We start from the raw sequence: 25,937 nt of genomic DNA, 5'->3' as shown, positions 1-25,937 counted from the left end.
CAAGAGCTCTATTTACAAGCCACAGTTATAGGGATTCTGACAGAAGATCTGAGACTCCTAGGCCAGAGGCAAAGGAATTTATTACTTACTACACAGTAGGCAGCATCAGGTTGTTTTGTTTTGTTTTGTTTTCTTTTTTAAAGTCGGCTTCACACCCAGTGCAGAGTCCAATGTGGGGCTTGAACTCACAAACCTGAGATCAAGAGTCAGACCCTTAACTGATTGAGCCATTCAGGCGCCCTCGGCAGCATCAGTTTTATGTTCATATCAGTACTCCATTTCTGGACTAGTTGTCAATCTCAGTAAGAACTAATTGCTGCCCCTCCAGGGTGGAAGGGATCTTATGGAATCAATCTGCTACCAAGTGTCTGGCTGGTTTCCTCAAGGGATGGAGTGATATTGAGTGCTCCGCATTAGTCTCTTCTGCTGTATAGTCTCCATCCCTGCTATTTTGGCCACTCCCTTAAGAGGCCTGTTGTTTAAGCCCTGGCATGGCCAAGGAGAGTCTGGCTGGCATCCATAGGACAAGACATCCTGCCTACCTGGTTTCTGAGCGCATTTTTGTAATGTTTAGTCTCTGGTGGGCATCATAATGAGGCACAAAGATCTACACACTTTGTGCATATTTCTTTAATTCCACCCATTTACCTTTCCCCAGTTCTCTTTGTCCCATCGCCCAATTTTTCTTCTTCCAGGACCCTTATTAACCAGATAAAACATTCACCACTAGAATCCATATATATCCATATCTCAGGCCACTTATCCCTCCATATACAGTGATGAACAAGTATACTGTTCTCAACTCTACCTGCTCGGAGACTTTTCCTTCACCACCAAGGGGTTCTTTAGGACTGCACCTGAGTAGAGTTGTGGTTTAGCATAGTCCATTTTTTATTAGGACCAACATAGTAGCTGATCTTTCTGTGAACCAGGCCTAAGTTTCCTGCCCCCATCATTGAAGTGAATTGAAAGAGAGGCTTTATAGTACTACAGAGGTAAGTGACACAGGAATTTAGGTCACTTGTTAATTATAATTTACTCATGCCTTCTCATCCTGCTTAGACCCAATCCCAAATCTAGCATTTCTATTGTACAATGGAATACTTGAGCTTATTTTTTAAAATATTTTATTTTATAGAATTATCCTATGACCCAGCAATTGCACTACTAGGTATTTATCCAAGGGATACAGGTATGCGGTTTCGAAGGGGCACATGCACCCCCATGTTTATAGCAGCACTATCAACAATAGCCAAAGTGTGGAAAGATGTCCATCAGTGGATGAATGGAAAAAGAAGGTGTGGGACATATATATATATATATATATATATATATATATATACACACATACACACACACACACACAATGGAGTATTACTCAGCAATCAAAAAGAATGAAGTCTTGCCATTTGCAACTACATGGATGGAACTAGAGGGTATTATGTTAAGCAAAATTAGTCAGAGAAAGATAAATATCATATGATTTCACTCATATGAGGACTTTAAGGTACAAAACAGACGAACATAAGGGAAGGGAAGCAAAAATAATAAAAAACAGGGAGGGGGACAAAACATAAGAGACTCTTTAATACGGAAAACAAACAAGGGTTACTAGAGGAGTTGTGGGAGGGGGGTGGGCAAAATGGGTAAGGGGCATTAAGGAATCTACTCCTGAAATTATTGTTGTACTATATGCTAACTAACTTGGATGCAAATTAAAAAAAGAAATTAAATAAAAATTTAAAAAATAAAAATAAATATTTTATTTTTTTAATATGAAATTTATTGTTAAATTGGTTTCCATACAACACCCAGTTCTCATCCCAACAGGTGCCCTCCTCAATGCCCATCACCCACCCTCCCTTCCCTCCCACCCCCATCAACCCTCAGTTTATTCTTAGTTTTTAAGAGTCTCTTATGGTTTGCCTCCCTCCCTCTCTACCTTTTTTTTTCCTTCCCCTCCCCCACGGTCTTCTGTTAAGTTTCTCAGGATCCACATAAAAGTGAAAACGTATGGTATCTGTCTTTCTCTGTATGACTTATTTCACTTAGCATAACAGTCTCCAGTTCCATCCACGTTCTTACAAAAGGCCATATTTCATTCTTTCTCATTGCCAAGTAGTAATCTGTTGTGTATATAAACCATAATTTCTTTATCCATTCATCAGTTGATCGACATTTAGGCTCTTTCCATAATTTGGCTATTGTTAAAAGTGCTGCTATAAACATTGGGGTACAAGTGCCCCTCTGCATCAGCACTCCTGTATCCCTTGGGTAAATTCCTAGCAGTGCTATTGCTGGGTCATAGGGTAGATCTATTTTTAATTTTTTGAGGAACCTCCACACTGTTTTCCAGAGTGGCTGCACCAGTTTGCATTCCCACCAACAGTGCAAGAGGGTTCCCATTTCTCCACATCCTCTCCAGCATCTATAGTCTCCTGATTTGTTCACATCCAACGTGGGGCTCAAACTCACAACCCTGAGATCAAGAATCGCAGGCTCTACCAAGTAAGCTAACCAGATGCCCCAGAATGCTTGACCTTATGACATAGCAGATCTTGTAACATGCAGCATGTGATTGGGAACTCTGATTGCATTGTCACTCATGTCCCATGGAAAAGCAGTTGGGCTCTACTGGGTCCCAGTTACACATTGGAAACTGTTTCTCAAACAACTACTTAAAGGGTCAGGTAGTAAATATTTTACACTTTGTAGACAACATACAATTTCTGTTGCATATTCTTTTGTATAATCTCTTTAAAAATGTAAAAACCATTTTTAGCTTCTGAACTATAAAAAACTAAACTCTAGTTTAGTATGAGCCTGGAGCAGTGAAGGGGGACAGACTTAGATCTTAAGAAGGAAGGGGTCATCTTATGAGACATCTGCCTCAGCTTAGATCTTAGCAGGATCCTCAGGTGAAGGGAGGGACCTCTCCTAGCTAGGCTTCTTCCTTCCTGCTTCTACTAGCTTGGAGGATTTAAGAGAATCCAGGGGCTCAAAATTCTCATGCTTACCCATCTAATTATCTTTATCCTAAATCTCAGAGTTCCACTTTCTATCAGGGACTGACTTTGATGTAATAGATCTGTTGAGGCTTTGAAGCAATAGTACTCTGATGATCATAATACAGGCCTGATTTTCAGCACAGGCTACAGTTTTTTACAGGCATTGAGGGTCTCCTGAAATGCTGTCATAGAAGCCTTCACTTTCATAGCATAGAGTGGTTGATTGGCTTAGAGGAGTTTGTCCTTTTCCCTTTTTTATTTTGATTTTTTAAACGTTTATTTGTTTTTGAGAGAGAGAGAGAGACAGAGTATGAGGAGGGAAGGACAGAGAGAGAGAGAGGGAGAATCCGAAGTGGGCTCCAGGCTCCAGAATGCTGTTAGCGCAAAGCCTGATGCATGGCTAAAACTCACGAACCATGAGATCATGACCTGAGCCAAAGCTGGACACTTAACCAACTGAGCCACCCAGGCGTCCCTGTCCTTTTCCTTTTTAATTCCACTTTTCCAGTGCTAATAAAAGTGAACTCCAACCATAATCTCAGAGCTATCATTGTCCTATGCTCTTCAAGTGCCACAGCCATTGTATACATAACCAATACTTCCCTTTCACCAGCACCACATCCCAATCAACCACAGGTGAGGTTCTTAGTAAATGTGATTCCTGGGCAGGTCAGAGGTCATCTAAGCCCTCTAACTAAACTTGTTATCAACAGCAATGAAGTCCTCATTAGGTGATACAATTCTTTCCTGAGGGTCTGCTCTCTCTCTCTCTCTTTTTTTTTTTTAAGTTTATTTTGAGAGAGAGAGTGTGTGTGTGTACACGCACGAGCAGGGAAAGGGCAGAGAGAGAATCCCAAGCAGGCTCCATGCTGTTAGTGCAGAGCCCAGCTCAGGACTCTAGCTCTTGAACATGAGGTTATGACCAGAGCCGAAATCAGACAGTGAACCCACTGAGCCACCCAGGAACCCCCTTAGGGTCTGCTTTTTAAGACTATTTTATATAGCAATGCTCTTAGCCTGGGTTGCCAGGATAGCAGACCCTGAGACAAAGGCTTATGTGTTTATTTTATAGTGTGATTCTAGAGGGCAGAAGTAAAAGACAACCTTTATATATATAAATATATAACAATAGGTAAATATATGAAAATATAACAAGAAAAGAGGTAAAAGTCAAGACAAAGATGGGCTATGGAGTTAGCCACTGTTCTGGATAACTGGGTGCTAGATCCCATGAGGACATCCAAGGAATTATTTGAAATGTATCTCAGGACCGTCCACCTTAGGGAAGAGAGAGGAAACATTTGCCCATTCCTGTTTTCTTTGGGTAAGGGTTGCCCCACAAGGCTTAAACCCGCCTGGGCACTTGAGTTTTACACATGTACAAATACCCAAGCAGGTGCCCCGAGGAGCCAGAGATGGGAAATAGAGAAGTCCTAGGGCAGAAAGTGAGAGGTAAATTGCAGGCTTAAAATGAAGTGTTGTCAAGTTGCACCCTGATGTGAAGATAGATGAAAACTGCACGGAATTGGTCAGTACAGCGGTAACTATAAGGATTTGAAGTGGTGCATAAGAGGTATATAAAATACCCATGAACTTTACTTCCTGAAATATTGCTCTCTGGCAACACTTAGATCCTTACTATCGACTGCAGCTCACTTTTATCTGGTTAACCTGCTTTTGGTCTCACTCCTTCCAAGTCAGCTCTCATAGTACTACCAGAATGCCCTTTCTAAAATATAGGTAATTCTCTGGTTTAAATAATAATCATGATGATGACAATGATGGTGATGACAAAATAATAGCAATAATAATAACTATCATGTCATTTACTATATGCCAGGTGCAGTATTTAGAGCTTCATGAGCTTCATGTGCATTTACTCATTTTTCACAACTCACTGAGATAAATATCATTATTATTTAAATGTTCATGATGAGAAACTGAGTCTCCTTGAGATTAAATAACTTGCCCCCCATCATATCCCTGCCATATGGGACAGTTCAAATTAAATTCCAAGTCTTTTTTATTTAAGTCTGAGCTTTTAAACCACTCCACAGTACTGTCTTTTTTTTTTTTTTTTTTTAAGTAGGCTCCACACCCAGCATGGAGACCAATGAGGGACCTGAACCCTGAGATCAAGATCTGAGCTGAGATCAAGAGTCATTTGCTCAACTGATTGAGCCACCCAGGCACCTCCACAGTAGTGTCTTAACAAGTATTTTTATCTATAGCACAAAGTTTGATATAATACTTTAACGTTTTCACACTAACTGACCTTTCTGAACTCAACTCTCATTATTGTCCTCCCCTTTCCTCTCCAGCGTGTTCTGTGCTCTCATTACTCTATGTCCTGAAACATTCTTTGTCTTAACTCCATTTGCAGAAGCATCTCTTTCTCATCCTCTAAGTTCAGAAACCATGACATACAGTCATCTGAAAAGTCCTCCTGAACACCTTAAAAATTAATAATCTTGGGGGGGCGTTGAGTGGTTCATTTGGTTAAGCATCTGACTCTTGATTCTGGCTCAGGTAGTGATCTCACAGTCATGGGATGGAGCCCCGCATCGGGCTCTACATTGACAGCATGGAGCCTACTTGGGATTCTCTCTCTCCCTCCCTCTTTCTGCCTCTCCCCTGCTTGCACATGTCCTCTGTCTCTCAAAATAAATAAATAAACTTAAAAAAAATTAGCAATTTTGAGCTATAGTTTGTTCTTCCATCTTTCTAGGCTTAATATTTTTTCCTTCTACCTTCCCTACCTCGCTTTCTTTCTCTGTTTCATTCTTTAATTTTTGGGTCTCAGATGTGAAAAGTTGACTTAATTATATATAATCTCAGTTCTTAGTGCATATCATCATCAGCCCATGTGAGACTCTTCTACTTTTCCTCCTTTCATCTCTCACATTAGCATCTCATTCCCTTCCACAGGCAAACACTTTAATATGTTTGATATGCATCCCTAAATAATTATAATCCTTAAAAAAATTTATTATTTATTTTTGAGAGAGAGGGAGAGACAGAGTGTGAGTGAGGGAGGGTCAGAGAGAGAGGGAGACACAGAATCTGAAGCAGGCTGTCAGCACAGAGCCTGACACAGAGCTTGAATTCACGAACCATGAGATCATGACCTGAGCCAAAGTTGGACATTCAACCAATTAAGCCACCCAGGCACCCCAATATTTGTAATCCTTGTAGAATATATAATATTATTTTGTGTGAGGATAAATTTTTAAATGTCAAGTAAAATATACTTTAATGAGAAAAGTTACTGAGATAAAGAGAATTATTTCATAATAATAAAAGTTTCAGTTCAGGGTGCCTGGCTGGCTCAGAGCATGCAACTTTTTTTTCTAAGTTTACTTATTTATTTTGAGAGAGACAGAGAGAGGGCGCAAGTGGGGGAGGGGAAAAGACAGAGGGGGACAGAGGATCCGAAGCGGGATCTGTGCTGACAGCAGAGACCCTGATGTGGGGCTTGAACTCACAAACCGAGAGATCTTGCCCTGAGCCAAAATCTGATGCTTAACTCACTGAGCCACCCATGCAACTCTTGATCTCAGGATTGTGAGTTCAAGTCCTACGTGGGGTGTAGTGATTACTTAAATAAATAAAACTTAAAGAGTTTCAGTTCACCAGGAAATAACATAGTCCCAAATATGTAATGTAAAAAACTTATTGACAGAATTATAAGGACAAATTTAGAAATCCACAATCAGGGTAGCTGGGTGGCTCAGTTGGTTGAGCATCTGACTTCAGCTCAGGTCATGATCTCTGAGTTCGTGAGTTTGAGCTCCACATCAGCCTTGCTGCTGTCAGCCTGTCAGTGCAGATCCTGCTTCGGATCATCTGTCCCCTCTCTCTACCCCACCCCTCCCCCACTTGCACTCTTCCCTACCCCCCTGCCACCAAAAAAAAAAAAAAAAAAAAAAAGAAAGAAATCCATAATCATAGTTGATTTTTATTTTGAAAAAAGTTTCAAAAAACATGGGCTCCATGCACAGCATGGAGCCTACTTAAAAAAATAAAAAATAAATAAAATTTTAAAAAACAAAGAGGATTTAGAAAAAATAAGATGATTAGAGATGTTATGTTGCGTCCCCCCACCGAGTTCATGTTGACGCTCTATCAGTACCTCAGAATGTGCCTATATTTGGAGATTGGGCCTTAAAAGAGGCAAAATTGAAATGAAGTCATTAGGGTGGGCCCTCATCCAATCTGACTGGTGGTTGTTCTTATAAGAAAAGGAGATTAGGACATACAAAAAGAGATGCCAGGGAAGCAGATATGCAGAGGAAATACTATGTGGGGACATGGTGAGAAGGCAACCATCTCCAAGCCAAGGAGAGAAGCCTTGGGAAAAACTAGCCCTGTTGACTTTTTTTTCTTTAAGTAATCTCTACACCCAACCAGGGATAAAGAGTTGCATGCTCCTCCTGATCGAGCCGGCCAAGCACACCGCCCTGCTAATATCTTGATCTTGGACTTCTCGCCTCCAGAACTGTGAGAGAATAAATTTCTGTTATTTAAAAAAAAAATTTTTAAGTGACAATGTGATATATTTTTTCATTATGTTTTACTTTTGTAACTCTTTACATTGAAAGAATTTCAGACTTTACAGAAAGACTCCAATAATTCCCGTATATCCTTTACCCTGATTCTCCAAATGTTAACATTTTACCTCATTTGCTTTATCATTCTCTTTCCACATATTTTTCAAAAAGGTTGAGATTGAGTTGCAGACATGATACCCCTTTACTACTAATTTTTCCATGTGTATTTCCTAAAAGCACATTAGACATTTTTAAGGGCCTGTTTCTAGATTTTGTTAAGGTGAATCCAGTGTAGATTTTTCTTTAAGACATGGTCTTTACACCTAAGGCACTTCCTTTCTAGTGTTTCAGCTGAAGTCCAGGGGTGTTGACGAGATTTCTCCATTTTCTCAGGGCTAAAACTCCAAGGACACCCAGACTGCCTGATCTCTAGCATCTCTGTTCCATTCTTAAGCTCCTAGGAGCTTCTCTCTGGCAAGACTTCAATGGTCTCACTGTGTGTGTGTGCAGTACAACCAGCAACTGTGTTCTCATGGGAGACCACTACACAGACTTCCAGGGATCATCTCGATAAAGCTCTCTCCTCCATGAAATTTCATCCCAAAGATTCTAATAATTTCACCTGTCTTGAACTCTGATCTCTGCCTTTTCAGGTTGGCAGGATCCCTGTGTTCTATCAGAACTTAGTTCTGTGAACTATAGGTAAGAATTATTCTTAGGTAAATGGACAATCATGGGACTCACTTTGTAAGTTTCCTTACTCTCAGGGATCACAGTCCTACACTCTCTTTTTCTTTATCTTTGCCGAAAAATCAATACCTCACATACTTGGTACAGTTTTATAGTTGTTCACAGTGAGAGGGATATTCCTATGGTTATTCCATTGTGATCAGAATTGGCATGTGTATGGGTTTGTAATTTACATCAATGTCGTTATGCTATAAATTTCATTGAGTTGCTTCCTTTCCAACACAACAGTGTGTTTTCAAAGATCTGTTCCTATGGCTATAGATAGGAACATAGATACTGTTGCTTTTACTTGCAGCATGGCGTTCCATGGTGTGAATTTATTACTTTTATCTTTTCCGGTGCTCTAGTGATAGATATCTGGGTTGCCTCCTACTTCCCCCTATAACAACAAAAAGCCATGAAGACTAAGTTCTGAAATATAAACCTTAGGACTGGGAGTACAGCCTTATAATATGTAAGCACTATTTGATTTTGCAAAGCACTAACAGATTATTTTCCAAAATAGTTGAACCAGTTTATATTCTCATGAGCAGTGCACAAGAGTGCCAATTTCCTCATATACTTGTAAATACTTGGTATCATACAACTTTATCTTTATTCTAACAGAATAAAAATGGTATTTCATTGTTTTATGATTCACTAATTACTAGTGACCTTGATCATTTCTGTATGTCCCATTTTGTAACTCAAGCCTCCCTTTCCATGAATTGCCTTTTAATAACATTTTCTTATTTTTCTTTCGGGTTTTATTTCTACTGATTTTCAAAAACTCCACACGTATGTGACAACCCATAGTAATAGTCCTCTGTGGGTTTTAGATGTGGTAAATATCTTTACAGAGTCTGGTGTCTGTCTATTGACCTTGTCTATGTCATCTTTTATTAGACAGAAGTCCTTACTTTCATGTAGACACATTTTTGGTTTTGGGTTTCAAAAACCTTTCCCTTTTTCTAAGTAAAAAAAAAAAATCTGTTACACTTTTTCTATTAGTTAGAATTGTGCTTTTCAAAATGACGTCTTTGATCTATCTGGGATCCACTTATGTATATAGTGTGAGGGAGCCAGTTTTATTTCTTTACTTATAAAGAACCAATTTTTTCCAAAACTACCCACTCTACAACCTGTACCTCCCTATTACTTTGGGGTGTCAACTTTGTCATTTATGAAATCCCCATTTATATAAGGATCCAGTCTATAGCTTTGGTTCTGTCCCATTTTCCTATTTATCTGTTTCTGAGCCAGTGATGTTGATGCATGTTTTTAATTACTATGGTTTTACAGAAATCAATATGGTGTTATAGTGAATCATATCTTATTTTCTGTTATCTTTTCTAATTGGTTATGGTTGACATAGGCAAATGCTATTGATTGTTTCTTTTAAAAATTTTATTGAGATATAACATACATAATGGAGTATACAAATTGAGATTCACTTAAGAATGAAGGGTTAGGTAATTTTTGCATGTGTGTATATAACAGTTATAACCACTATCTACACAAATAGAAAACATTCCAGAAGTTTTCTTGTGCCCTCTCTCTGTTAGTATCTCTTCCAGGGGTAGCTTCTATTCTGACTTCTACAACCACTGATTAGTTTTGCAGGTCTTTGAATTTAATATAAGTGGAATCATACAATATGTACTGTCTTTTGTGTGACTTTTTTCATTCAACATTGTCACGGAGATTCATCCATGTTGTGTGTATATCAGTAGTTTGTCCTTTTTCATTGCGGTGTAGCATTCTATTGTATTAATTTATTTATCCATTCTATTAATGGATATTTGGATCATTTCCAGTTTTGAGCAATTACAAAGAAAACTGCCATCAGTATTCTCATGCTGGTCTTTTGATGGACACAAACATTAATTTCTTTATGATGTATATCCGGGGTCATATGTACGCTTAATTTTATTTATTTATTTAAAGGTTTTATTTTTAAGTATTCTTTCATACCCAACATGGCATTCAAACTCACAACCCCAAGATCAAGAGTCACATGCTGTACTGACTGAGCCAGCCAGGCATACCCTTGTATGCTTAGTTTTAGTAGTCACTGGCAAACATTTTTCCAGTGATTGTACCAAATTATACTCCACCTGAAAAGCATGAGAGTTCTAGTTGTTCCACATCTTAATCAACCCTTTGAATTGTCAGTCCTTAAATTTTAGAGGTTCTTTGGTGAGTAATGCTACCTAATGGTTGTAATTTGCATTTCTTAGATGACTAATAACGTTGAACATCTTTTTACGTTTCTTGTCAATTTTGTTTTTCTCTTTATTGAGATGTCTATTTAATTTTTTGTGCATTTTTAAATTGAGTTGTCTGTCTTTTTTAAAAAAAACTGATTTGTAGGAATTCTTTATTACTCTGGATATAAGTCCTACTTAGATTTAGATTTATGTATCTTATTAGCTTGCCACTATTTATTTGTTATTTTTAAATAACAATTTTATTTTAGAAGAACTTTAGATTTGCAGAATCATTGCAAAGATAGTATAGAAAGCTCCCCTATACCCCAGACCCAGTTTCCCCTATTATTAACATTTATATTAGTATAGTACATTTGTTACAATTAATGAACCACTACTGGTATATTATTACTAACTAAAGGCCATATTTTATTCAGATGTCTTATTTTTTCCTAGAGTCCATTTTTCCTTCTAGGACCCCACTTAGGATACTAAGTGGCATTTAACATTTATATCTACTTAGATTTCTCTTGGTTATGCTATCTATTTTTAAAAACTTTTTTTATTAGGGGCGCCTGGGTGGCTCAGTCGGTTGGGCGTCCTACTTCAGCTCAGGTCATGATCTCCCGGTCCATGAGTTGGAGCCCTGTGTCGGGCTCTGTGCTGTCAGTTCAAAGCCTGGAGCTTGCTTGGGATTCTGTGTCTCCCTCTCTCTCTGCCCCTCCCCCACTCCCGCTCTGTCTCTATCAAAAAATGAATAAATGTTTTAAAAAATTTTTTAAAAACTTTTTTATTGTGCAATTACAGATTCACAAGAGATTGCAAAGATAGTCCAGAGAAACTGTGGAAAATAATATTGAGATTCTTCAAAAAATTAAAGATAGAATTACCAGGGCATCTGGGTGGCTCAGTTGGTTAAACATCCAATTCTTGATTTTGGCCCAGGTCATGATCTCACAGTCTGTGAGATAGCCCCGAGTTGGACTCCACGCTAACAGCATGTAACATGGTTACGATTTTCTCTCTTTCTTTCTCTCTCTCTCTCTGTCCCTCCCCTGCTGCCATGTGTGTGTGCACATGCATGCTCCCTCTGTCTCGTTCAAAATAAATAAAAATAAACTTAAAAAAATAGAATTATCATAAGATCCAGTAATTCTACTACTATTTACTCAAAGAATATGAAATCACTAATTCTAAAAAATATATGCACCTCTGTGCAATAAACCTCTGTGTTTATTGCAGCATTATTTACAATAGCCAAGATACGGAAGCAACCCAAATGTCCATATAGATGAATGGTTAAAGAAGATGGATAAAGAAGATGGATATCTATATCCATATCTACATCATCTGTATATGTATCTATATAATTCAATGGAATAGTACTCAGCCATGAAGAAGAGTTGAAATCTTGCCATTTGCAACTACATGGATGGATCTAGAAGGTATGATGCTAAGAAAAATAAGTCAAAGAAAGAGAAATACCATAAAATTTCACTCATATGTGGAATTTAAGAAACAAAACAAATGAACCAAGAAGAAAAGAGAAAAACAAAAAAACAGACTCTTAAATTTAGGGAACAAACTGGTGGTTACCAGAGGGGAAGTGGGTGGGGGAATGGATGAAATAGGTGAAGTGGATTAAGAGTACACTTATCATGATGTGCACTGAGTAATGTGTAGAATTGTTGAATCACTATATTGTACACCTGCAACTAATATAATATTGTTAATTTAAAAAAAAAGAGTACAGAGAAATCCTGTGTACTCTTCGCCCAGTTTCCCCATTACATCTTTTTTTTAAATTTTTATTTATTTTTGAGAGAGAGAGAGAAAGAGACGGAGCATGAGTGGGGGAGGGGCAGAGAAAGAGGGAGACAGAATCAGAAGTAGGCTCCAGGCTCTGAGCTGTCAGCACAGAGCCCGATTTGTGGCTCAAACCCATGAAACATGAGATCTGATGTGAAGCTGGATGCTTAACTGACTGAGCCACCCAGGCGCCCTGCCATTACATCTTAAGTAGCACAATAGTAAAATCAGGAAATTGACATTGGTGTAATGTATGTGTGTAGTTCTGTGTTATATTATCACATGCATAGATTTGTGTAACTACCACTGCAATAAAGATATAGAACTATTTTATCACCACATCTCCATTGTGCTACCCCCTTTACAGTCACACAACTTCTTTTCCCCCTTCTCCATTACCATCTCTAACCCTTGATAACCACCAATTTGTTCTCTACTTATATAATTTTATCATTTTACCACTGTTTACTTTTGAATTGACTTTATTTTTCTCAGGGTAGTTTTAGGTTTATAGAAACAGTGAACAGAAAGTACAAAGGGTTCCATTTGTCCCTTCACTGCTCCCTACGTAGTTTCTCCTTTCATTAGTATCTCTCATTAGTGTGGTACATCTGTTATAATTAATGAGCATGTATTGACATATTATTACCTAAAGTCTATGGTCTACATTAGGATTCACTCTTTGTGTTGTACATTCTATGGGTTTTGACAAATATATAAGAACATGGACCCACTATTACAGTTTCATGTGAAATAGTTTTACTACCGAAAAGATCCCTTGTAATCCATCTGTTCTTCTCTCTTTCCACCCCTTGAGCCTCTGCCAACCATTAATCTTTTCATTTATCCCATGGTTTTGCCTTTTCCAGAATGTCATATAGTTAGGATCATACAGTGTGTAGTCTTTTCATGTTGGCTTCTTTCACTTAGCAGCATACACTTAAAGTTCCTCTTTTTGTGGTTTAATAGCTTATTACTTTTCATTGCTGAGTAATATACCATTGCATGGATGTACATGGTTTATTTATCCATTTACCTATTGAACAATAGTTCAATAGTTGCTTCCAAGCTTCCAAGCTTGGCAATTATGAATAAATCTACAGTAAACATTCATTTACAGATTTTTGTATGGTAATATGTTTTCAGCTCATTTGGGTAAATACTAAGGAATGCAGTTGCTGGATTGTGTGGTAGGAATATGTTTAGTTTTGTAAGAAACTGCCAAACTGTCTTCCAATGTGGCTGTACTATTTTGCATTCCCACTAGCAATGAAAGATAGTTTCTGTTGCTTTACATTCTCACCAGCACTTGATGTTGTCAGTGTTTTTTATTTTAGCCATTCTGATAGGTGTATAGTGGTATATCTCATTGTTTTTTTCTTTTTTAAGTTTATTTATTTTATTTTCAGAGAGAGAGAGAGTGTGCGCAAACTGGGGAGGGGCAGAGAGAGGGAGAGAGAATCCCAAACAGGTTCCATGCTGTCAGCACAGAGCCTGACACAGGGCTCGATCTCACAAAACATGAAATCATGACCTGAGCTGAGATCAAGAATTGGATGCTTAACAGACTGAGCCACCCAGGTGCCCTGGTATCTCATTGTTTTAATTTGCAATTCTTTAATGACATATGATGTTGAGCATCTTTTCATGTACTTATTTCCCATCTGTTTATCTTCTTTGGTGAGGTGTCTGTTCAAATGATCACTTGTTGAGTTTCCTGTACCTGTGCATGGCTTGTTTGGTATACATGATCTTACAATAATCTAATGATAGAACTACTATTGTTCCTATTTTACAGAATAAAACATTGAAGCATTAAGTGATGTCAAAGCTAGGAAATTAAAAAAAAAATTTAACATTTATTTTTTTTTGAGAGAGACAGAGAGAGAGAGAGAGAGAAAGAGAAAGAGAGAAAGAGACAGATCATGGGTGGGGAGGGGTAGAGAGAGAGGGAGACAAAAAATTCCGAGTAGGTTCCATGCTGTCAGTGCAGAGCCTGACTGACGCAGGGCTCAAACTCACAGACCACAAGATCATGACCTGAGCTGAAGGATGCTCAACTGACTGAGCCACCCAGGGACTCCAAAGCTAGGAAATTTTAGATCTCCTCCTCTCTCTGTCAATATAAATAATGGAATATTACTCAGCCATTAAAAAAATGAAATCTTGCCATTTGTGATAACATAGATTGAGAAAGGGGTATTAGGTTAAGTAAAATAAGTCAGAAAGAGAAAGAAAAATACCATGTGATTTCACTTATATGTGGAATCTAAAAACAAAGCAAACAAATGTAACAGAAACAGTCTCATAAATACTGAGAACAAGCTAGTGGTTACTAAAGGGGTGGAAGTGGGCAAATGAGTTAAATAGGTGAAGAGGATTAAGAGATACAAACTTCCAGGGGCACCTGGTTGACTCAGTCAGTTAAGCATCCGAATTTGGCTCAGGTCATGAACTCACGGTTCATGAGTTTGAGCCATACATCTGGCTCTGTCCTGACAACTGGAGCCTGGAGCTGCTTTGGACTCTGGCTCCCTCACTCTCTGCCTCTCCCCCACTCTCACACTCTGTCTCTCTCTCAAAAAAATAACTAAACATTAAAAAAATTTTTAAAAAAGAGATACAAACTTCCATTTATAAAATAAAGAAGTCATGGGGAATATAGTCAATAATACTGTAATAACCCTGTAGGGTGACAGATGGTAACTACACTTTATCATGGTGAGCATTTAGGAATGTATATAATTATTAAATCACTATGTTGTACAACTAAAATTAACACAATATTATATGTAAATTATACTTCAATTTTGATAATTTTAATTTTTTAAATGCTTATTTATTTTTGAGAGAGAGAGAGAGAGTGTGTGTTGCAGGAGGGGCAGAGTGAGAGGAAGACAGAGGAACTGAAGCAGGCTCTGCACTGACAGCAGAGAGCCCAATGCAGGGCTTGAACTCATGACCCGTGAGATCGTGACCTGAACTGAAGTCTGATGCTTAACCAGCCAAGCCACCCAGGTGCCCCATGCTTCAATTTTTATTTTTTTATTTATTATTATTTATTTATTTTAATTTTAAAAATTTTATTTTAAGCAAAGTTAGTTAACATGTAGTGTAATAATGATTTCAGGAGTAGAATTTAGTGATTCATCACTTACATGTAATACCCAGTGTTCATCCCAACAAATGCCCTCCTTAATACCCATCACCCATTTAGCCCATCCCCCCAGTCAACACTCCTCCAGCAACCCTCAGTTTCTTCTATATATTTAAGGGTCTCTTATGGTTTGCCTCCCTCTCTTTTCATCTTACTTTCCCTTTCCTTCCCCTATGTTCACCTGTTTTGTTTCTTAGATTCCACATGAGTGAAATCATGATATTTATCTTTCTCTGACTTATTTCACTTAGCATAATACACTCTAGTTCCATCCACATTGTTGCAAATGGCAAGATTTCTTTTTTTGATTGCTGAGTAATATTCCATTGTATGTATATACCACATCTTTATCCATTCATTAGTCGATGAACATTTGGGCTCTTTCCACAATTTGACTGTTGTCCATAGTGCTGTTATAAACATTGGGGCGCAGGTGCCCCTTCAAATCAGCATTTTTGTATCCTTTGGGTAAGTACCTAGTAGTGTAGTTGCTGGGTTGTAAGATAGTTCTATTTTTAAGATTTTGAGGAACCTCCATACTGTTTTTCAGTGTCTGTACTGTATAAGATGTGACTTAATCTCTTACAATCTCTGCCAACAAGAAAAATAACCAGAGAGTTAACTGAAAATAAATGAAAATTATCTATAAATTACTCATCCCAAGAATTCCTCTAACAGATTCAGTTTGCATTCCCACCAGCAGTGCAAAAGGGTTTCTCTTTCTCCGCATCCTCACCAACATCTGTTGTTTCCTGAGTTGTTAATTTTAGCCATTCTGACAGGTGTGAGACTCTGTCTCATTGTGGTTTTGATTTGTATTTCCCTGATGATGAGTGACGTTGAGCATCTTTTCATGTCTGTTTGCCAACTGAATGTCTTCTTTGGAAAAGTGTCTGTTCATGTCTTTTGCTCATTTCTTCACTGGATTATTTGTTTTCTAGGTGTGGAGTTTGATAAGTTCTTCATAGATTTTGGATGCTAACTCCTTATCTGATATGTCATTTGCAAATACCTTCTCCAATTCTGTTGGTTGCCTTTTAGTTTTGTTGATTATTTCCTTTGCTGTGCAGAAGCTTTTTATATTGATGAGGCCCCAATAGTTCATACTTCAATTTTTAAAAGTTCATCCAAAAAAGAGTGTTAAAGAAATAACTAAAAAAATAATAACAACAGAATAAACATTTAGTGTGTTTTCCCCAAAATCTAAATAGTCTTATATCTATTAAAACTTACATTACATAATTTAAAATCTTTCCAAAAAGCAAACTCCAGGGCTCAGATAGTATCACTGCTGATTTCTACCAAATATTTAAGGAAAAAATAATGTCAGTTCTACACATATTCTTTCAGAAAACAAAAGAGGAAGGAGTACATACTCCTGATACTAAAACTAGGTAAAGACATTTAGGAAAAAAAACCCAAAAAAACAAAAAAACAAAAAATCTACTGACTAATATCCCTCATGCAGATAGATGCAAACGTCTTCAAAAAAAGTAGCTAATGGAATCCAGCAATATATAAAGTTTTTTCCAATGTTAACACATTATGACCAAGTGAGGTTTAACCCAGGAATGTAGCATGTGAAAATCAATCAGTATAATTCACCACATTAAAAGAATAAAGAAAATCCATATGATGGTATCAATAGCTCTAGAAAAATATTTGACAGAATTCAACATCCTGTTCATATTAAAGACTCTAAGAAAACTGGAAATTAAAGGGAATCTTTTCAATGTGACAGAATCTGTGGAAACCTTATGGTTAAAGAATGGGAAGAAAGTAAAACCATTTTTATTTTTATTTTTTTTAATTTTTTAAAATGTTTTATTTATTTTTGAGACAGAGAGACAGAGCATGAGCAGGGGAGGGGCAGAGAGAGAGGGAGACACAGAATCTGAAGCAGGCTCCAGGCTCCAAGCTGTCAGCACAGAGCCTGACGGGGGGCTTGAACTCACGAACCCTGAGATCATGACCTGAGCTGAAGTTGGACACTTAACCGACTGAGCCACCCAGGTGCCCCTAAAACCATTTTTATATGCAGGATACCTTATTATATGCACAATTCTAAGGAATTTAGAAAAGAAACTATTAAAATCAATAAGTTAGCTTAGCAGGGCTATAGGATACAATGTCAAATATGAAAATCAATTGTATTTCTAGATATAAGCAAAAACAGTTGGAAAGATATTTTAAAATATCATTGACTATAACATGAAATATTTAGGGATACGGTTAAGAAAATATGTGTGAAATCTGTGTACTGAAAACTAAAAATACAGCTGAGAAAAAATTTTTAAATATTCAAATAAGTGGAGATATATACTGTGTTCAAGGATCAAAACATTCAATATTGTTAAGATGTTAATTTTACCCAAGTTGATGTGTAGTGTTTTGTTGTTTTTTTTTTAAGTAGGTCTATGCCCAACGTGGGGCATGAACTCATGACCTTGGGATTGAGAGTTGCATGCTCCACTGACCGAGCCAACAAGACACCCCTGTATATTTTGTTTTAAGATTTAAAAAAAAAAAATTTTTTTTAACGTTTATTTATTTTTGAGACAGAGAGAGAGCATGAACGGGGGAGGAGCAGAGAGAGAGGGAGACACAGAATTGGAAGCAGGCTCCAGGCTCTGGGCCATCAGCCCAGAGCCCGACGCGGGGCTCGAACTCACGGACCGTGAGATCGTGACCTGAGCTAAAGTCAGACACTCAACCAACTGAGCCACCCAGGCGCCCCTGTTTTAATATTTTTTAAAAATAATCTACACACTTAACATGGGGCTCTAACCCACAGTCCCAAGATCAAGAGTCACGTGCTCCACTGACTGAGCCAGCCAGGCACCCCTGATGTGGAGATTAAATGCAGTATCTATCAAAATCTCAACAGACTTTTTAAAATTGAAAATTAGCAAGCTGAATTTTCCAAATGTATTTCGAAATGCAAATAACCCAGAATAGTCTAACCGATTCTGAAAAAGAGTAACAAAGTTAGAAGATTTACACTGCTTGACTTTAAGACTTTTAGAAAGCTACATTAATGAAGACATTGTGATACGGGCATAAAGATAGATAAATAGATTGATGGAACAGAGCAGAGAATTCAAACATAGATCTACACATATTTGGTCAATTGATTTTCAAAAAAGGGCCAAGGTAATTCAGTGGTCAAGTACAAACTTTTTAACAAATTAAGCTATACTAACTAACTGGATATCCACGTGCAGAAACAAATAACTTCAACCCTTGCTTTACACTGCACACACAGACACACACAGACACCTCAAACTGAACTACAGTTCAAAACATTAATGCTAAAACTGCAAGATTTCTAGAAGAAAACATAGGAGAAAATCTTAACAATCTTGAGGTGGGAAAGATTTCTTATATAGAATACAAAAGGCATAATTATAGAAGAATCAATATATAAATTGGACTTTATCAAAACAGGAAACTGCTTTTTGAAAGATAAGTTAAAAAAATGAAAAGACACAGACTAAAAGAAAATATTCACAATATAGAAATCTGACGAAATTGTACCCAGAGTATCTTAGAACTCAATAGCAGTAAGACAACAACCCAATTTAAAAAATGGGCAAAACAGACACTTCAAAAGATGATCCAAATGGTTAATAGCACATGAAGAGATACTCAATGTTATTAGTCATCAGAGAAATGCATATAGTGCATTGTGACATACAAAATGACATAACCACTACACATTGACTCTGCTATATACACTTAAAAAGACTGAGAATTCAGGGGCGCCTGGGTGGCTCAGTTGGTTAAGCCATCCAACTCTTGATTTTGGCTCAGGTCATGATCTCACAGTTCATGGGCTCGAGCCCCACATCGGGCTCTGCGCTGACAGTGCGGAGCCTGCTTGGGATTCTTTCTCTCCCTCTCTCTCACTGCCCCTCCCCCACTTGTGTTCCCTCTCTCAAAATAAATAAACACTAATATATATATATATATATATATATATATATATATATAAAGACTGAGAATTCAAACTGTTGGTAGAGATATGGAACAATGGAATGTTCATAAATTGCTTGTGGAAATGTAAAATTGTACAACCAATTTGAGAAATGATTTGGCAGTTTCTTATAAAGTTACATATACACTTAGAATACAAATCATCCATTCCAGGGATGCCTAGCTGTCAGGTGGTAAAGCGTGTGACTCTTGATCTCAGGGTTGTAAGTTCGAGCCCTATGTTGGGTATAGAGATTACTTAAAAAAAAAAAAAAATCTTTAAAACAAATCAGCCATTCCACTCTTTCCTATTTACCAGAAGAATGAAAATGTATATCCACACTCAGACTTGTACACAAATGTACGTATCAGCTTAATTCACAACAGCAAAAAACTATAAATGACCCAAATGTCCACCAATAGATATATGGATAATTGTTGTATATGCAGGCAACAGACTGCCATTTAGCAACATGGAGGGAACTACTGATAACCTCAACATTATGTAAATAATCTTAGAAACACTATAGTGGGTGAAAAAAGCCAGACACAAAAACTACTTACTGAATGATTCCATGTATATAAAATTGTAGGAAAGGCAAATCTAATTGATAGTGATAGAAAGCACATCAGTGGGTGTATATGGCACAGAGCTGAACATTTAAGGATTAACTGGGAAGCACTGATGGAGATAATCTATATGTAGACTGTGGTACTGTAAAATAAGTGTATAACTGTATGAAAACTCATTGAATTTTATGTAAATTATACCTTGATGAAGTTGATCTTTAAAAATTTTTTTATGGTTTAGGGCACAAACTTCAATTTCGTGTAGGTCAGTGTACTTAAAAGAAATACAATAAAGAAATGGTCTTCATGTGACAATTTCAGTACAACATGGTCTTTACCTTGTCTTGCACATACTAACCTTTAGACACATACATACCAAGTTGCTGAACATTCAGCATTATAGCTGCTGTGAAGGATGCTCTGCAGAAAGTCCTCATTTCTTCGCTTTCTTTAACTCTCCTTCCTTACCCTCTTACTTGACTTTCTCCTCAGCCCTTTCCTTAATGCCAATAACAATTTACTTTTGTTCTGAGCTTTATAATTACAAAGTACTTCCCAGACTCATTTGATTCTCAGAATAATTTTGGGAGCCCAGGCAAGATTATTTATTCATTTCCCAGGTGGAAACAAAAAATGAGGACCAGTGAGATAAACGTTTTACCCAAGGCAGCACAGTGCCTCAGAACATAATCACTCTTTTTTTAGCTTCTAGGTCTTTTTTTAGCCCCCTACATTTTTTTTCCCATTGTGGTCCCAGGAGTGAGAAGACACCTGGGAAAGGATAAGTCACAGAAAAGCTTATTTTACTTACTTATTTTTAAAGTGAACTCCACCCCCAATATGGGGCTTGAACTCACAACTCCAAGATCAAGAGTTACATGCTCGACCACTGAGCCAGCCAACCACCCTAAACGCCTACATTTTGAATTGTTTAGAACAAAAATCTTACCAAGGTGTAAAAATGAATTCCACTCAGTTATAAGTATAATGATTACTATTAGTGAAAAAACAAAATTTCATGAAAAATTTTGTCTAAAATATTTTTGATATCTGAAATGGGGCTAACATAGGATGTATAGGATGTGAAGTTTCAGTAATTATGGGATGTCTTGACAAAATCCAGTCACCTCAGACAGATCAGTCTAGGCCTTAAGATAACTTTGGGTGCTCGGTATTTATCATCAAAACCTTATCACAAGTGTTCGTCCATGAAAGCCTCTAATGGAGGCTTGTACAGGGAAAATTCATTCTTTTATTTTCTTATGTTACAGCTGAATGGTCATTTCCTGAACCCTCTTTTTCTTTCATACCTGCAGGAAGACATGGGTTGTTTTGTTTTGTTTTTCTGTGTGAACAACAGAACCATCGTTTATAAGCTCAGATAACCAAATCACCTCTTATATTGTTCCTTACCTCTATTTTTGTCCAATTCCATTCCAGTTCAAAACCAGCTCAGAACTTTGCATTTTCTACTTTTCTGATTTCCTTAGACTAATCTTGCCCAAGAAGTCACACATATCTATATTCGCTATAGTGGCTCTGGGAATTGGGATTGAGCAGTGAGGTAAGGTTATCTATTTATGCTTATACTGGCCTAACATAGCACTTTTTCTTTAATCTTCACACATTTATTTATTGAGCACATGCTCACTTCTGCATTTGTCATGGAGAGATAGACATGGTCCCTGCCCTTGGAGGACCTCACATCTAAATTTCCAGTCTTATTGAGTCACATTCTTTGTGTCAACAGCTGGACAAAAACAAACAAACAAACAAACAAGCAAACAAACCTACAATAAGTTGGGTGTGCTAATCACACTGCCAGCTAGGCTTCTGAAGTGTCCTGGAACAAAGCTCCTTGTGTGAATAAAGGAACTCTGGTTCCCCAGATGGTATCTAGTACCCTATGAGCTCTATTCTCTCTGAAGCATGAGACACTGCCTAGTGCTCACTTGGGCAGCACATACACTGTGAATTGGAATGAGACACAGGCCCCACTCCAGCTTTGGATCTGCAAACCTTGCTGGCTCCCAATTCCCAGTACTATAGCTTAGAAACCATATTTTTCATCACCACTTCTCCCTTTCAGTTTCGGGGAAAGGAATTGATATTTTTGGATCACTTTTTATGTGTCAGGTCTTTTACATGCATTGTGCTATGCTGTAGTTGTCACAATTTCATGATGGATAAGTCAATTCTGGAATCTAAAATAGATATGTAGTAGTGCAAAAAAGACTGGCTTTGGAATCATGAAAATTGAGGTTTAGATTCTGGCTGAGCCACCACAAGTCATTACTAGTTCATTTATTCTTTTTCATTTATTAACTAAAACATTTATTGAACTCTTAATAGACATTCAAGCTTCATGGTAGGAGGTAAAGATACAAAAGTGAATAAAATATAATCCTTATCTTCAAGGCCCTCACTATCGAGGGATGGGTAGGGAGAGGAAACCTTTTCTTTTTTTCTTTTTCGGTTTATTTTTATTTTTAAGTAGTGTTAAGATGTAGACCCAATGTGGGGCTTGAACACACGACCCCAAGATCAAGAGTCACATGCTCTTCCAACTGAGCCATCCAGATGCCCCAGGGAGAAGAAATTCTCAAACAGGTTGTATCAGTACACTGATGGAGCTGACAACAGGTTATATTATGGAAATTTTATGACCTTTCACAATTTAAGTAGCTTATGTGAGCCTTGATTCTTCATTTGTAAATTAGGGATAATTATGTAAACCACACTTCCAGGCACAGTGGTTGGCATATAAGGGATATTAATATTGCAAAGTCCACTATTCCAGGGAAAGACTTTTGTGCCCCCTTTTCTCCTTTTTTGCAAACTGAAAACAATAAGTGATTTTTTAACAAGTTGCATTTAAAGTTTATGATTCATTTTAAGGATATATGTTTACATAACTTTATTATAATCGAGACAGTTATGAAAGGAAATTACTCAAAATATCACCATCCTAGAAAATAAATTAACTTCATTTGCCAGCTTTATTTCCCAAGTCTTTGTCCATGTTACAAAGCCATATCCTCACATAACTGTTTCTGTGTTGTTACAAGGTATATTATGTATGTATGTATATATATATATATATATATATATATATATACATATATTTTTTTAATTTTTGTTTTCAACGTTTATTTATTTTTGAGAAAGAGAGAGACAGACTGTGAGCAGGAGAGGGACAGAGAGAGAGTCGGAGACACAGAACCCCAAGCAGGCTCCAGACTCTGAGCTGTCAGCACAGACCCTGATGCAGGAATCCACCAACTGTAAGCCAAAGTGGACCGCTTAACCAACTGAGCCACCCAGGCGCCCCAAAGTATATGATATTTGTAATTTTTAATGCCTGTGAAATATTTAACTGACTGAATTCTTTTACTTTGCTTAACAATTCCTATATCACTCGACATTTCTCTTGAAAGGCAGAGTGATTCAGTAAAGAGAATGAAATCTTTTAAAACAGAAACATCCTAGGTTTGAAATCCTGGGTGAACTTCTTACTACCTAAGTGACCTTGGGCATGTTATTTAACTTTTCTGAAACTGTTGCTTTAACTGTTTTAAAGAAGGTAGTGTTCCAATAGGGATTATGCTCTTATTCTGCATTTACAGTTGATTTATAGAAAGTTCCTACCAAAATTTGGATGCTCAATAAAAACCATATTTTTAATATTTGGTAATCATAAATATGTAATGTTATAATATCTTTTACACATAAATCAGATTTAATCTTTTGTGTTATTTCCTTAAGATAAAGTCTCATTAATGGGAATAGTTGGGGCAAAGATGATGAATACTTTAATGGCATCTAGAAACACATCTCAAACTGCTTTTCAAAAGATTACCTTCAATTAAAGCTACTAGCAATAGATTGCATCATACATTGCGTTAGATTCACCTCACAATCACCAGAGGTATATTATTATGGGAAATCCTTGGGTTTGTTTTAATTTTTTTTACTGTGGAGTTTGAACATTTTCCCTTTTTGAAAAGCAAGAGTTGCCTGTAGGAGCAACAGTTCAGGGCCACGTGGGATGTGGAAAGCTCACGCGGACTACGTCTCCCAAGGTGCCCCGCGGGCGCGCCGACAGGAAGTGGCTGGAGCATCTCCCGCCTCCACGCCGAGGCGAAGAGGTTCTATCCGGGGCCTTGGCGCTTCTCTTTCCTTTCGCGCCGGTTGCCGCTGCGGAGCGCGGCAGGTCCATGTGCGCAGTGAGCGGCGCTATTCCTGGCCCAGTAGCACCCGAGCTCCGGGTTTGACCGAGTCCGCGCTGCGATGGACCCCAACACCATTATCGAGGCCCTGCGGGGCACCATGGACCCAGCCCTGCGTGAGGCCGCGGAGCGCCAGCTCAATGAAGTAAGGACGCCGGGCGGGCGGTGGACTGTGGCAGGCCGAGCCCTCCGGGCCTGGCCAGAAGCGCGGACGGCGTCGCCGAGGGGCCCAACTGGAGGGGTGGGGCGGGAACCTAACTGCGAGTGCCGCGCCGGGGCGCCTCAGACTGCTGCGGTGGTGGCGGCGGCTAAGGCAGCCTTTGCGTCGGATCCTGAGCTGGGCCTCTGGCTGCGGTCAAGGCATGAGGAGCCGGCTGAGGCGAGGCGGGCGTGACGGGCTGGACACATGGCTGGCTCGGGTGGCCGGCCGCCCTCTGGCTCATACCCAGCTCGTTCCTCGCGCCCAGGAGGGGGCGAAACTCGCTGAAAGGTTTTTCAGACGTTTCCGGGAGCAGTCTCGCTGGCGTCGGGTTTGGAGGGGCTCCTGGGAATGCAGAAGCTGGTCCTTTGGGGGCTGCGCCTGTCATCCTGTCACTTAAGTGGGCTGATCGGTGATCGGCACAACTTTCTTCTCTGCGACTGAGCTGTTAGGGAAAGCTTTCAGAGGCAAGCCCCCGCCTCTTTGGCAGGGCGAGGGTAGTGCTGGATACCAGTCTGATTCACTGCTCTTTTACTCTAATAATGCCTCAGTCGGGGAGGCAGGACAATGTAGTAGAAAGTCAGGTGAAGTGCACCCTTCTAGGTAGAGCTGAACCACTAATTTTCTTGACTGACCTTGGGCAAGTCGCTTAACCTTTTAATGCTGAGTATCTCCCATTCATAACATCAGGCCACAGGGTTGCTGTGACGGTCAAGTGAGACAATGTAAGGCCGAGTGCCTTGAAATGTGCCAAGCTCCATATCAACTCGCTCATGACTGGTTCCTTTTTTCCTCCGTATTTTCGAGGGACCACCCTTTGGAAAACAGCTTTAATATGTGGGCATACTATTGTACTACCTTAAGTTTCATTATTTCTAAATCAATGCAAGTTTTTATATTTTAGTGAGTATTTTAAAGGCTTCTTAAAAGGACCCCTGTAATTCCTATGCCAGTTAATAATTGGCTTTTGGTATACTACTGAGTGCAAGCTTTAGTGAAGTTCAGTGTACATTTATTTTTAAACGGAAAAAGAAGTCCCTTTTTAAAGTAGAAATTCAGTTATTTTATGCTTCTCTTAACTGGTAAGTAACTCATTTAAAAACATTACTTATTATTGACTTTGCAGAAGCCACAGGAGCATTCCTAACAGGACAGCATCAGTGTACAATGCTATGTCAGAGATCTCTGCCCTCAAGGAACTTGTGTTTTAAGAAGACCACCCACAGAGTTTAGACAAATTAAGTGTAAAATTATTTCAAAAAAGTTAAATCTTTTTTTTTTTTAATGTTTATTTATTTTGAGAGAGAGAGAGAGAGAGAGCATGTGAGCAGGGAAAGGGCAGAGAAAGAGGGAGCCAGCACAGAGGGAGCCACACATATGGTGAGATCATGACCTGAGCGGAAATCAATAGTTGGTTGCTTAACTGACTGAGCCACCCAGGCACCCCTAAAAAAGTTAACTCTTATGTATATAAATGAGACCATCATTAGATCATACCAAG

General features: G+C 38.3%; 1 protein-coding gene across 1 annotated transcript in view; it reads left to right on the top strand.

Annotated features, from left to right (window-relative positions):
• Positions 1–24,177: 24,177 nt before the first annotated feature.
• The window catches only part of IPO7 (importin 7), a 46,691-nt gene continuing 44,931 nt past the window's right edge, over positions 24,178–25,937 (top strand). Inside the window, exon 1 of the mRNA XM_019456262.2 lies at positions 24,178–24,382. Coding sequence (XP_019311807.1) covers positions 24,299–24,382 — 84 coding nt within the window. The 5' untranslated portion in view covers positions 24,178–24,298. The remainder of the gene's footprint in view (positions 24,383–25,937) is intronic.

Source organism: Panthera pardus, unplaced genomic scaffold (genome assembly GCF_024362965.1).
Source record: "Panthera pardus isolate Hobbes unplaced genomic scaffold, ASM2436296v1 HiC_scaffold_12, whole genome shotgun sequence".
Taxonomy (NCBI): Eukaryota; Metazoa; Chordata; class Mammalia; order Carnivora; family Felidae; genus Panthera; species Panthera pardus.
Note: the sequence above shows the minus strand (reverse complement) of the source record. Positions and strands in the feature narration are given on the sequence as shown.